This window comes from Cenococcum geophilum, assembly GCF_001692895.1.
Source record: "Cenococcum geophilum 1.58 unplaced genomic scaffold K441scaffold_49, whole genome shotgun sequence".
Classification (NCBI taxonomy): domain Eukaryota; kingdom Fungi; phylum Ascomycota; class Dothideomycetes; order Gloniales; family Gloniaceae; genus Cenococcum; species Cenococcum geophilum.
The window spans coordinates 759,680-771,838 of record NW_027137607.1 but is presented as its reverse complement, the minus strand read 5'-3'; the positions used below and the strand labels follow the sequence as shown (position 1 = coordinate 771,838).

Below are 12,159 nucleotides of genomic sequence, written 5' to 3'. Positions count from 1 at the left end.
AGGCCGAGCAGGTCCGTATTAAAATTAATAGTTGACGCTACCCTCCTTTACTACTATAGAGAGTAAGTAAATCCAGCCTAGGCTAAGCAGGTCCGTGTTAAAATTAATAGCTAATACTACCCTCCTTTACTGCTATAGTTTATAAGTGAATCTAGCCTAGGCCGAGCAGGTCCGTGTTAAAATTAATAGCTAATACTACCCTCCTTTACTACTATAGAGAGTAAGTGAATCTAGCCTAAGCTGAGCAGGTCCGTATTAAAATTAATAGCTAACGCTACCCTCCTTTACTGCTATAGGGTGTAAGTAAATCTAGCCTAGGCCGAGCAGGTCCGTATTAAAATTAATGGCTAACGCTGCCCTCCTTTACTGCTATAGGGCATAAGTGAATCTAGCCTAGGCCGAGTAGGTCCGTATTGAAATTAATAGCTAACACTGCCCCCCTTTACTGCTATAGTTTGTAAGTAAATCCAGCCTAGGCTGAGTAGGTCCGTGTTAAAATTAATAGCTAATGCTGCCCTCCTTTACTGCTATAGGGCGTAAGTAAATCTAGCCTAGGCCGAGCAGGTCTATATTAAAATTAATAGCTAATACTGCCCCCCTTTACTACTATAGTTTGTAAGTGAATCTAGCCTAGGCCAAGCAGGTCTATATTGAAATTAATAGCTAACGCTACCCTCCTTTACTGCTATAGAGAGTAAGTAAATCTAGCCTAGGCTGAATAGGTCTATGTTAAAATTGATAGCTGACGCTGCCCTCCTTTACTGCTATAGCTTGTAAGTAAATCTAGCCTAGGCCAAGCAGGTCTGTGTTAAAATTAATAGCTAACGCTGCCCTCCTTCACTGCTATAGAGAGTAAGTGAATCTAGCCTAGGCTGAGCAGGTCTGTGTTAAAATTGATGGCTGACGCTACCCTCCTTTACTACTATAGAGAGTAAGTGAATCTAGACTAGGCCGAGTAGGTCCGTATTAAAATTGATAGTTAATGCTGCCCTCCTTTACTGCTATAAAGAGTAAGTGAATTTAGACTAGGCCGAGTAGGTTTATATTAAAATTAATAGCTGACGCTGCCCTCCTTTACTACTATAGCTTATAAGTAAATCCAGCCTAGGCCGAGTAGGTCTATGTTAAAATTAATAGCTAATACTGCCCTCCTTTACTGCTATAGAGAGTAAGTAAATCTAGCCTAGGCTGAGTAGGTCTATGTTGAAATTAATAGCTAACGCTGCCCTCCTTCACTACTATAGGAGGTAAGTAAATCTAGCCTAGGCCGAGTAGGTCCGTGTTGAAATTGATAGCTAATGCTGCCCCCCTTTACTGCTATAGTTTGTAAGTGAATCTAGCCTAAGCTAAGTAGGTCCGTATTAAAATTAATGGCTAACGCTGCCCTCCTTTACTGCTATAGTATATAAGTAAATCCTATTAATATAAATATCTCCTTATTAAGGGAATGACTAGACACCACTATTAAGGGCTACAGAGAAAGGAAATAAGAGAGCTGTTGAGCTACTTCTTAAGAATGGCTCTTAGCTAGACTCTAAGGATAATAATAGTTGGACGCCGCTGACGTGGGCTATAAAGGGGGGGAATGCGGAGGTTATTAATCTACTAAAACTGTATTGTGCGGTATATTATAAAGGCCAAAACCAGGCTTAGGGTCAGGATCTAATTTGCGATGTTTATATGTAAAAACAATTTAAAATAGCCTAAAAATTTGTCCACATTGCAATATAAGTAGCGTAGTGGAAGATATCGTGGTTTAAGAGATAGGTGTAGTGAAGTTGCTTTCCCGATTTGGTGGGGCTTGGTTGCGAATGACGCTAAACCAAGCTGAGGTTTTATTAGAATCTCATAAAGCACCCACATTGCATACTGCATTTCGCATAAAATTAGCTTTATAGGATAGGAGGACCGTATAGAATACCATTTATACTATTCTGACACGCCACTTGGTGTATTAGGGGGGTGTTAATAATAATAATAAATTCCTGTTAGATGTGCAGGGCCGCTAGCCCTATATTAGCCCACTCCTAGCTAAACTGCGCTAATTAAATTATATAATCTATCTTGTCACGGGATTAAAATTTATCTAGCAGCTTACTCCCTTAGCGAAAGGACTTATACTTTGAAGGGTAACGTTACGTAGTCTATATATTGTAGAATATAGTGGCAATTTGCAATAAGATGTACTTAGTACTCGCCCTATAGTACTATAGACTATAAGTTACTAATCTTAGTTTAGCATGCGCGGCGTATTTCCAGCACTAGTAGGGAGGGCGGCTGACCCGCTCTGGCTATACCCTTGTGAGGTGGCGAATTCTGTAGGTGTTTTTAGAGAGTTAAGTTGGTTGACCGGAGGCATGGCTAAGGTTAAGTTGGATCACAAGGCTACGGGGCTAAGGTCAGCCCGCTTGCTAAGACTCCGCATAGCTATAGGCCTAACAGCCACTATAAGTAAATTATACTGTAATGATTAATTATGTGGTGCGGGGTTGTTTTTGTTTTGCACTAGCCGGGATTGGTGATCGCTTCAATTAGAGGTACTGACCCGCGTGGCGACCTTATATAAATTTGCGCGCTATAGTAGATATAAAGCTAATAATAACTTCCTAGTATTGTAGTGAGGCTCTAAGGCTTAAATAAGACCCTTTTATAAGTATTATAAGTGGTAAGAGCTTGACGGTGGTGCTGTAGGGAAGGAACTCTGTTACGCTATAAAAGGAGGCTCTTTGTATACTAGGCGTAAAGGCGACGATATAAACGTAATTTATAGGTAAGAGGGGTCCTAAATATTTAAAAGTAGCTATAGTATACGACTTATACGGAATTATAGTAAAGCTCGACGTGTGCGCAGAGTTATAGTCGCTTAAAGTCAAAGTACCCCTTATATTTTCCGGTATGGTGGGTTTTCCGCGACCTAGGGACGGACGTTAGTCTGCTTTACGTACTAGTCCTACCTAGCAATCTTATGTACCAGCCTACCTTTTATACTGGTCTAACTTTTGTAGAAAATTCTGGTGCCAAAAACGGGACTCGAATATTAGTATTAACTACCAAGTCCAAAATAGGCTCTAATGACGATGAGACCGAAAATAATCCGCTCTAAATTAAGTCTAAGGTAAGGTTAGGAGCGGGGTAATTACGATTTAATAGCACTTAGAAAAAACACAATCTAGTATTTAGCATAAGCGGCAAATACTAGAGTATCTGCGTTGCTGCTTGCGCTAATCTAGTTATAGGCTAGTAGTGGATAATGCGGGCTATTAGATTTATGCGGGCCACTAGTGCCTTTGAAATTTTTGCTTGTTAAAAATAAGAAGGTGATTTGAAGACTAGAGTCCGCAGTGGGTTCGGCTTAATCTTTCTCCTTAGTTCCGGTCCTTAGCGCCTTTTTATATCACGTGTATAAACACCGTGCGTGTAACGGTAAGGCGCGTTACCTGCCAAATTCTGCCATATTCTGCCACCCTATAATTGGCTCGCCTACTACTAGCGCCTTGCCGGCCACCTATAGGTGTGCATTAGACCTAAAACTTTGTCGATTTCACTAACTATACTCTTATTAACAGTTTATTCTAAAACCTCTCTTTCTAAAATTCTAATACTTTTTAGCGGATTTTGAAGGCTTCGTGTGAGCCGCAGGCTGGCACCTATGTTGCCTAACTGCCTGGATTACGCGTAATAACGTAATTCCGGTTCATGATTACTGGATTCGCCAAGACTGAACTAGTACAATGTGGGTTTAGGTGGGGCATCCCAAGGGATGTTTCTTCCTTGGGATGGCCCTAAATTAACTATGGTGAAGATTCTTGCGGAGATCTCTAGTAATTACTATAACTTAGCTAAGAGTTGTATTATAATTAAAGTATCTATTTTCTAATTTATAAAAATAAAGCGATGTAAATACTAATTAAATAGCATGCTTTCTCGTAAACCCGCACGTGAAATCCGCACGTGAAACCCGCACGCGAAACCCGCAAGCGAAACACGCAAGCTGAACGCCAACAGCCAGCTAACTCTAGAGACGGCCACTGAAAACCGACCAAAGGCATATCGCCACAGGCACTCCCCGTTACTCCCAACTATCATGGGTACTCACCATTGTGGGTACTCCCTAACATCATGGGTAGTCCCTGTTACCGTGGGCACTCCCCTCAATCGCGGGTACTCCTCATTGTCGTGGGTACCCCTCATTGTCGTGGGTACTCCTCATTGTCGTGGGTACTCCTCATTGTTGTGGTACTCCTCATTGTCGTGGGTACTCCTCATTGTCGTGGGTACTCCTCACTATCGGGAGTACTCCCCATTGTGGGTGCTCCCTTCATCATGGGTGCTCCTACTGTGGTACTCATCAAACGCAGAAGCTTCGCAGATAATATAGATTAATTTTATCATCAATTAATCAGCCACCATGCCTTCTAATCGTGCCTTTCTTGATCCTGATATCGTCCAACCTACCAAATACGTCGTTCCTCCAACTCGTGTAGCAAAAGAACTACCTCCAGAGCCTTGGCAGCTGCCCAAATTCGAGCCCTTTATTATAGACGATTACAACGCCCATGGCGAGCCAATCCTCCCCCCCAATACCAATACAAACGACCCAATGGCGCTGTTCAATCTGTTTTACACAGATATAATGGATAAGCTTGTAGAGTGGACGAACGCGCATGCGGACGAACAGCAGAGCCCTGACGATGAGGACGAGCCACCAACGCGTCGTGGATGGCTCTCAACATTCAGGGAGGAACTGTAAATTTATATAGGCATTACTATTGAATCAGCTACTGAGGATTACTGGGGCGATTTAGAAGAGGATGGCTGCAGTCATATGGTTAAAAATAACATCTTAAAAGACCGCTTCCAGCAGCTTGATCGTTACATTAGAGCCACTCATCCAAATCAACCTTTAATCGTGTTAACGACTTTTTAGAACACCTACGAATCCTCTGCCGTAAGCTCTATAATCCTAGAGCCCACCTTGCTGTTGATGAGATAATTCAACGCTTCATGGGAAGGGCCAGCGAGATAGTCAATATTCCATCAAAACCAACACCTGAAGGCTTCAAAATATGGGTTCTAGCTAATGAGGGCTATGTATTAGATTGGATCTATCACGCCAAAGGCAATAATAAAGGCCCTGTTGACCTAGGCTCACATTTTACAGGAGGTAGAAGGATTCAACAATTCACAAGCCGTCGTCCTTGATTTCCTTACACAGACGCACGAGACTACTCAGCAGCGGCTCTATCCTCCAGGAAAGCACATCGTGTGGCTCAATAACCTCTTCACCAGCGTTAAACTATTTCGAAGACTTCGTGAGCTTGGAGTTGGAGCGGCTGGAACAGTCAGAATGACGAAGATACAGAATGAGGAGCAAGGGCAGGATTCTGTTGATATATGCTAATCCTTCAAGTTTCAAAACTCCATCGGAAGTTACGTCAAATACACAAGAATTATTGAAAAGTAATCCCTAGGGATTGCGTCTCTCCGGGGAGATTGTCGACCAGGTGGGGTGTTGACTCCGTACGTTTTTGCAGCCGTCGTCCTCGGATGCCGGCGCTGGCCGCTTCTTGCTGTCGCTGGTGCCTCCCTGCGTGCTCGTACCTGCTGAAACAATTCCCAGCAGCCACTTCTGGCATTCCTTAGCAGACCATCTCTGCTCGGGTTCCTTGCACAATAGTCCCTTCAGCATGNACCTGAACGTCTCTGGCGCACTTGCCACGTGGACAGGGATCACGTTACAGACCCAGTCATTATGCTGTCTGGGACTTGGCAGGCCGTGGGAACCCCATGTCTCTGAGTTGGGCTCCCAGTCAGTCAGAAGTTCCAGTGCAATAAGTCCAAAGGACCACATATCGATGGCTTTGGAATAAGGTAGGTTCGTCGTATAGAGTTCGGGGGCCATATACAACAACGAGCCAGTAATGGTCGTCATGTTTCCCAAAGCCTTGAGTTTCGATTCTCCAAAGTCGGCGATCTTGGGAGTAAGCCCGCCGTCGTTGACTCCGATGAGGATGTTTTCCGGCTTCAGGTCCCGATGAGCAAAATCTTTGTCGTGCATGGCAACTATTCCGTTGCAGACCTGAAGCATAAAGTTGGGAACGTCGTGAGCGTCAGGTTTTGTCGAGTCAAGGCTGCACGGGATCCACTCCATGATCATCCACGGTGGCTGCTGACTCTCTGGTGGTATCAAGTCGATTGCCTTTACTAAGTTTGGCTGGAAGAAGGATGATTAATCAGCACTCAACGGCAACGTAGTTTCGGTGGCGTTCACTCACATGCTCCCCAAGCTCGATCATCTTCTCATATTCCGCTCTCAATTCTTCCCACACCTTTCTTACTGTGCTGTCATCGTAGTTCCTCAAGTACGGCTCCTTGGCGGCGAAGATAACTTTGGACTTCAATTCCTGTACCCTCACGACTGATGCGTGACTTCCTTTCCTTTCTAATCCCCATTTCTGCATATATACAGCATTGTCTTTTCCGAATCTGAGATTGCTGGTTTGGTTCTTGTTTGTCTTGGCCTCGAGACTGGGGAGCTGTCTTGGTAGGGAGTCTAGAAGTTCTTTGGTAAATTTTACGGCTTTTTCTCGCCAACTGCCTTCTTCCTCGCGCGATAGGACCGGACGCCATGCCCGGAAACTAGCCGTTTGAAGATCGATAGTGACTGGGCCGGAGATTTCCATGGATGATCCCTGTGTGAGGACTACTTCGCGGCCGTCACCATCGATTATACAAACAGGATTTGTTGACAGCGTCTTCACTCTTGGGCGTCTCATAACTGGGCTGATGTCAAACCTGATGTGCCGCCTGCTGATGCCGGTCTTGTTGTTTTTGACAAGCTGGAGGTCACATGTCTCGGTTTTGCCGGAAGAACCGAGGAAGCATCCATCCGGATAGTAGTGATCTCCAAAAGTCAGGGCAAAAAAGGGGCCGGTAAGCTCCTGCTCCTCGGACTGGCCTCCCTTCCAGTTCGCCGGAAGAGCATCGACAGGGGGAGTGAACTTGTATCGTGAATTCTCGGACAACGTGAGGATATCAGGTGTACCCTTGAAATTTCCAAGAATCAAGAAAATGTTAGGGAGATCAACAGTCCTAGTGGGTGCCATAGTTATAGAGACGGGAAATGAATTAACGAGATTACAAGGCGAGCGTTGGTGGGTGGCGGGGATAAGAGGACCTGTAGACTTATACTGAAGGGGTGCTAGGACCCTGACTTGTGACAGGGGGTGTGCTGGAATGGAGGAATGGTTGATCTGGATTGCATGATGACGTGAAGGGTCAAACCTGGCGTGCCTTAGCGCCGACCCCGCCCCTGCGTTTCGCCACCCTCGCCCCTATAGAGTCGCTAGCTTTAGGCCTTGTTATCCTGGCTGACACCTTGCCAGCTGGAACTGATCTGGTGGTTGGTTTCGACTGCCGTGCTCGTCGTGCTTTCTTCGCCAAGTGCTTCTCCACCATCTGTGTCTCTTGAAGGGCCGAAACCTCCCGAAGAAGCTTTGCCTCGGGCTGCCAGTAGGTCTGGGTCTTGATCGACAGTCGGCATTCCCTTACTTGCTTTGAAGAGAGCCCGTGTTGCTTCAAGAGACGTGTGTAGAACGTTATGACGCCCCGCCAGCCATCCGTAGAAGGCATCTCGTCCATGTCGTATTTGCGAAGAGCATTTTGCCAGATATGCTCACTAAGTGCGTCCTTTAGATGTCGGGCTTCGCATTCCCAGTATTCGGGCTGAGTGATGTTCCGTCGAAGCTTGTCGACTTGGCTTGGTGGGAATCTGTCGTGTTCTATTTCGCACAACCATTGGTACGATTGCTGAACGTCGCTAGTTGGGAATTCGATCTCAGGAGTCCGCCGGGCCTCTTCTTCCAGGAGTCTAGCCAGATCTGCAGCCTCAATGGGTGGTACGCTGAATTCGGTGGGCGTGGCCATCTTGCAGGACTGTCACGGCAGAAGATTTCGGTGTCCCCAACCACGAGGAGAACGTGTGCAAAACAGGGGAGTTTGCTTGGGAGATTCGTTGAGCAAGCGAGATGGTTTTTTTGACAAGTGATGAAAAACAGTCCGGTGATGGTGAAGGCGTAGAGAACGCGTCGCAGTTGATGACGGCGAACAGAATTTGCCGCGGCGGCACGTGCCATACCAGGCACCAGCGACTGTAGGGTACGCATCCCGTCCCACAACCGCTTCAATTTCTATTCCCCCTGGTTTATTCCTCTGCCTTCAAACTACTCCCAAGCAGAATCCAGCGATATCCCCAGTTTCAACTGTGATAAAATAGAATGCCTAAATTAGTAAGGGGCAGGTTTTGGTCGCTCTTCGAAGGAGGGTTTTCCGGCTACAGAAAACAAGCATTTGAAGTGATGATGTCACGGCATACCTGGCAATAATGCCCCTTTGAATGAATCGAACAAAAGTCATATTGCACATTCAGCTGTAACGGGGGAGATAATCCATTGAGCACCGCTGCGCCATTACTAAGTCACATCCAGGAGCTTCTCAAGGCCTGCAGTATATCCAAACTCCATGTCTTAATGTCTCCTATCCTTCCTACAATATTTTCTCGTAAACATCTCTCATTAGGTCTTACCCCAATCGAGGTCAAGCAGCATCTCCTTTAAACATCGAACTTTCTCCGGATCGTCACAAGCGTTGCAGTGATTAATAAGGTTTTGGAAAGCCTTATCTTCTTCGTCGTCCGTCATCAACCTATGGTCTTCAAAATGAGAGTGAATAATGTCGCGTTGTCTCTCGAATTCCTTCTTCCAGTCGTTGCTGATTTCACTCTATTTTAGCGTCAGAAGCCAGATCAGCTGCAATATACAAAGCTACAAAAACTTACACACAAAGGCTGGCAATCGTTCCATATATCACACACGGAACACATTGCTGGGGACACGATTTCGTAGATGTTAGAAACGCTAGGGGAGTGTTCTTAGGGCCGAGCGTACGACTGTCTTCGATTGACCGTATGCCGTATCCTCGACCTTAACTCGGACAAATCAAAAGACTAAAAATGTTGAAGAGCGAAGAGATTCGTGCGAAAGTATGCGTAGGTCTAAAATCGGAGGCTTTAAACAACCTAGAAAACGAGAATGGGACGCTAATTGCCTGCAAAAATATTCATCAGGGCTATTGCAGGCATAGAGGCGTTCGGATAGCTGAGCTGGCAAGTACTGGAGTGCTAGATCATACTGATATCCTCCCAACTCCAAGCTGAGTGATAGGCTTGAAGTACGGGGCTGCATGCCGGGGCCCAGTTCCGGTCCTAGTTATGCGCAGGAGCTATATGTACGTCTTATATTGACGAGTAGGAGGGAGTTAAGTCGTGGGGCATATGCCATTTCGTCTGCGACGCGTCTCATAGCCTGCATACCGATCGCCGGTTCACATCATTCGTGTGGCATGCGTAAACAGGAAAGCTCAATATGACGGTGATTATTGATAGACCGCGCCTTGCATCGTCTCTAATCGATTGTGCTCGAGAAGAGAACGTGGTTGGTCAAGTTCAGGTAATCTGCTAGCATTTCGCTCCTATTCGGGGGTTATGTTACTAGATGCTGGCGACTGGGTTTATAATTTAGTTTCCAGAAGCTGACGAACGGATTTCGCCTGTAATATTACCTTGGTATCACAGCTCAGGGCAAGCGAAAGCGGGTGGTTCCAAACTGCGGGGAGTTTCTGGAAACTAATTAATACCCCCACCGCCCGTTCCTCGAAAATAAGAACGTTCTCCCTCACAAGTTTCTGGAAACTAAATTGCCGACCGGTCGCTAGCTTCTGGAAACCAGCAAATCCACAAAAACAACTCAGCAGCGGACTTCTCCAATGATGGCAACCAAGCTGACACTTGGCGCTCACGCCATCTCAGCACTGATGGAACAGGCTAAAAGGTTCGATGCGATGTCGGTGCATCTCGCGAAGTCGGCGGATCTCGCGACGAGTCAAGCTGATGAGATTGCCATATGGACTTCGAAATTGATCGATGCTGCGACCAAGATCCGACGAGAGACCCAATGCGCTGCTGCAGCGTGTCGGGAACGCGTACAAGCTAAGATTCGCACGCTCAAGACCCAAGCAGACTCAACCAAGCGAAAGATACTAGATACCACCGAATTGGATTCGTCACGGACCATAAAGGCGAACTTTAGGTTGATATTCGGACCGCCAAGAGAGACAGAATACAAAAGCAAAAGCACTAAATCTGTGATGGCTACGAACCTCATCAGGACTAATACCATCCGCGGTTTGTGTGAAAGCCACCCTCACGGCGTGATCGCCCTCTCAACGACTTACCCTACCAAAGTCTGGACTGAATCTAGCCCGGGAGTTTTTGATGGCCTTATTAAGCTAGTAAAAGATGAGAAGGAGCAGGATTGGCCAGAGGACATAGTCGACATCATGAACGAACTGGAAATGGAAAGACCGATGAGTGTCGAGTTTAGAAATCTTCGTGGTATGATCAACTCCACGTACTTTCTCAGTGTTCTGACTGTGAGCAGCAAAAATCTCCCAGCGTAAGGACCGACGCCGTCGAAGGGTGGATGACTCTGACGGACCTGCACCGGAGATTGAACCATTACCGCTAGTGCAGACCGGTGGATTGGCTACTCGGACCCAGTTGCCTGGCCTACAACAAATGGCACTTCCCGCACCATCCTTGAATCGCGGTATATAACAATACTCCTCTGCATTCGGACAAGACTGATTAGCGACAGATCAAACGCAGGGTCGGGATCACAGGCAAGACTTTACCACTGATAGTGGGTATAATGGCACCTTCGTTGATGAACAGCGGCAACAGCCGCTAGTTTGCGAGAGTATACATCACTCATCACTGCGATATGAGCAACAGAAGCTGGCAGTTGATTCATTACCACCATCCAAGGAGAACAGGGGTGAGGAGAAGCTTTGAATATGTACAAGGCACTGCTAACAATCTATCGATAGAAATGAAGGATATGTACACAAATGCACCCGCTAGCAGCATATCAAAATTGCCCGAGCCATTCAGAACAGCCGTCCAGAATAGCCGGTTATGGAGATGGGAAAGGAGTCAAAATATGGAGACGACAGGATGCTGGCCAAGTTTGTTCCCGAAAGATAACAGACAGGACGTCTCCTTTACCATCTGGTGTGGTAACGTCGACGGATACCGTCTAACCAATTTCTTCGGGGGACAAATTGAAATCTCCTTCTAAACTTCGAATTTTACGGTAGCAGCTCTAACGTAAACAGAATACCCGGCAGGCACCGTATAATTCTCATATTCGGTTGTAGGGGTTTTGTTAACTATGTGCGTTTTGTAGTGTTCTGTTTGCTCGTTGTAGATCGAAAGATAATAGCCTTTGAACCATATCGTCCTGCTTTTAGTATTATCTGGAGGGAAAACATGGGTGATGTCGATTTCGTCTTGTCCAGCAAGAGCGTCGTCGCCTACCTGAATAGACACACGCACGTCAGCTATCAGAACATTAAAGGGAGTAAAATGGAAGTTCAAATTATCTGACCGCCATGATTAACAACAAAGTGTTGAAGAGCTTGCTTGGTAGAAGCTCGTCACCAGGTGAGGAAGAATGCGAGTTTAAGGAGAGGAACGTGACTATCGCCTATACACAATATAAGTAGCTGTGTAGACTGTATAGAGGGTCGTCCTGGTATTTACCTTGGCTGTGGAGGATGTGGTTGTGCCTTTTGGGAGACAGTAGAATGGGGTTGCCTATTTGCGCAATGGTGTCGAGTCTTCAGAGTCAGAGGCACACTCTTGCGCCTTTAATAGAATATGCTAAGTGCGGCGTGTGCAATGAGGTAGGGTAACGGTACGCGGCGCAAGGGAGAAATGAATCTGATGAAATATTTCGCTGGGGAGAATGGTGATGTACGGCGGAAAATAAGGCGAAACGGCTGCCCCTCAGTGTAGGGTGGGATGAAGTCTATTGGCGGAGCTAGGCGGAGGTGGTCGGGCAGAACAACTGAGTCATCGTTATCGCTCAGAAACAACCTTGGGTGTCTGACCTCTTGCTTGCAATTTGAGAGGTGATGTTGTTTGCGGGACAAGTGGTGGGGCTCAATGCCATGTGATTTGCTCAGCAATCCGATACTGACCGAAAACACCCGGTGCACTTAGGCTCCAATGCCTTCGGGCTGCAAAAGGTGGACCAAGCT

At 46.3% G+C, this 12,159-nt stretch overlaps 4 protein-coding genes across 4 annotated transcripts; 1 reads left to right on the top strand and 3 right to left on the bottom strand.

The window, feature by feature from the left end:
* Nucleotides 1-5,071: 5,071 nt before the first annotated feature.
* K441DRAFT_248883 (kinase-like protein) lies at nucleotides 5,072-7,192 on the bottom strand. The gene is made up of 3 exons (XM_067640756.1): nucleotides 6,276-7,192; nucleotides 5,153-6,214; nucleotides 5,072-5,077 (listed from the first exon to the last, which is right to left on the bottom strand). Exons 1-2 carry the CDS (start codon nucleotides 7,104-7,106, stop codon nucleotides 5,468-5,470), a joined length of 1,578 nt encoding a protein of 525 aa, XP_067499670.1. The 5' UTR covers nucleotides 7,107-7,192; the 3' UTR covers nucleotides 5,072-5,077; nucleotides 5,153-5,467.
* On the bottom strand, nucleotides 7,193-8,171 carry K441DRAFT_248870 (uncharacterized protein). The gene has a single exon (XM_067640755.1). The coding sequence runs from the start codon at nucleotides 7,924-7,926 to the stop codon at nucleotides 7,279-7,281; it is 648 nt and encodes a 215-aa protein (XP_067499669.1). The 5' UTR covers nucleotides 7,927-8,171; the 3' UTR covers nucleotides 7,193-7,278.
* A 1,529-nt stretch (nucleotides 8,172-9,700) lies between these two features.
* On the top strand, nucleotides 9,701-11,431 carry K441DRAFT_666599 (uncharacterized protein). The gene is made up of 4 exons (XM_067649682.1): nucleotides 9,701-10,450; nucleotides 10,497-10,664; nucleotides 10,713-10,892; nucleotides 10,945-11,431. The coding sequence occupies exons 1-4, from the start codon at nucleotides 9,823-9,825 to the stop codon at nucleotides 11,193-11,195; spliced, it is 1,227 nt and encodes a 408-aa protein (XP_067499668.1). The 5' UTR covers nucleotides 9,701-9,822; the 3' UTR covers nucleotides 11,196-11,431.
* Nucleotides 10,998-11,583, bottom strand: K441DRAFT_666598 (uncharacterized protein). Its single transcript, XM_067649681.1, has 2 exons — nucleotides 11,505-11,583; nucleotides 10,998-11,434 (listed from the first exon to the last, which is right to left on the bottom strand). The coding sequence occupies exons 1-2, from the start codon at nucleotides 11,508-11,510 to the stop codon at nucleotides 11,192-11,194; spliced, it is 249 nt and encodes an 82-aa protein (XP_067499667.1). The 5' UTR covers nucleotides 11,511-11,583; the 3' UTR covers nucleotides 10,998-11,191.
* Between the last annotated feature and the right edge of the window lie 576 nt (nucleotides 11,584-12,159).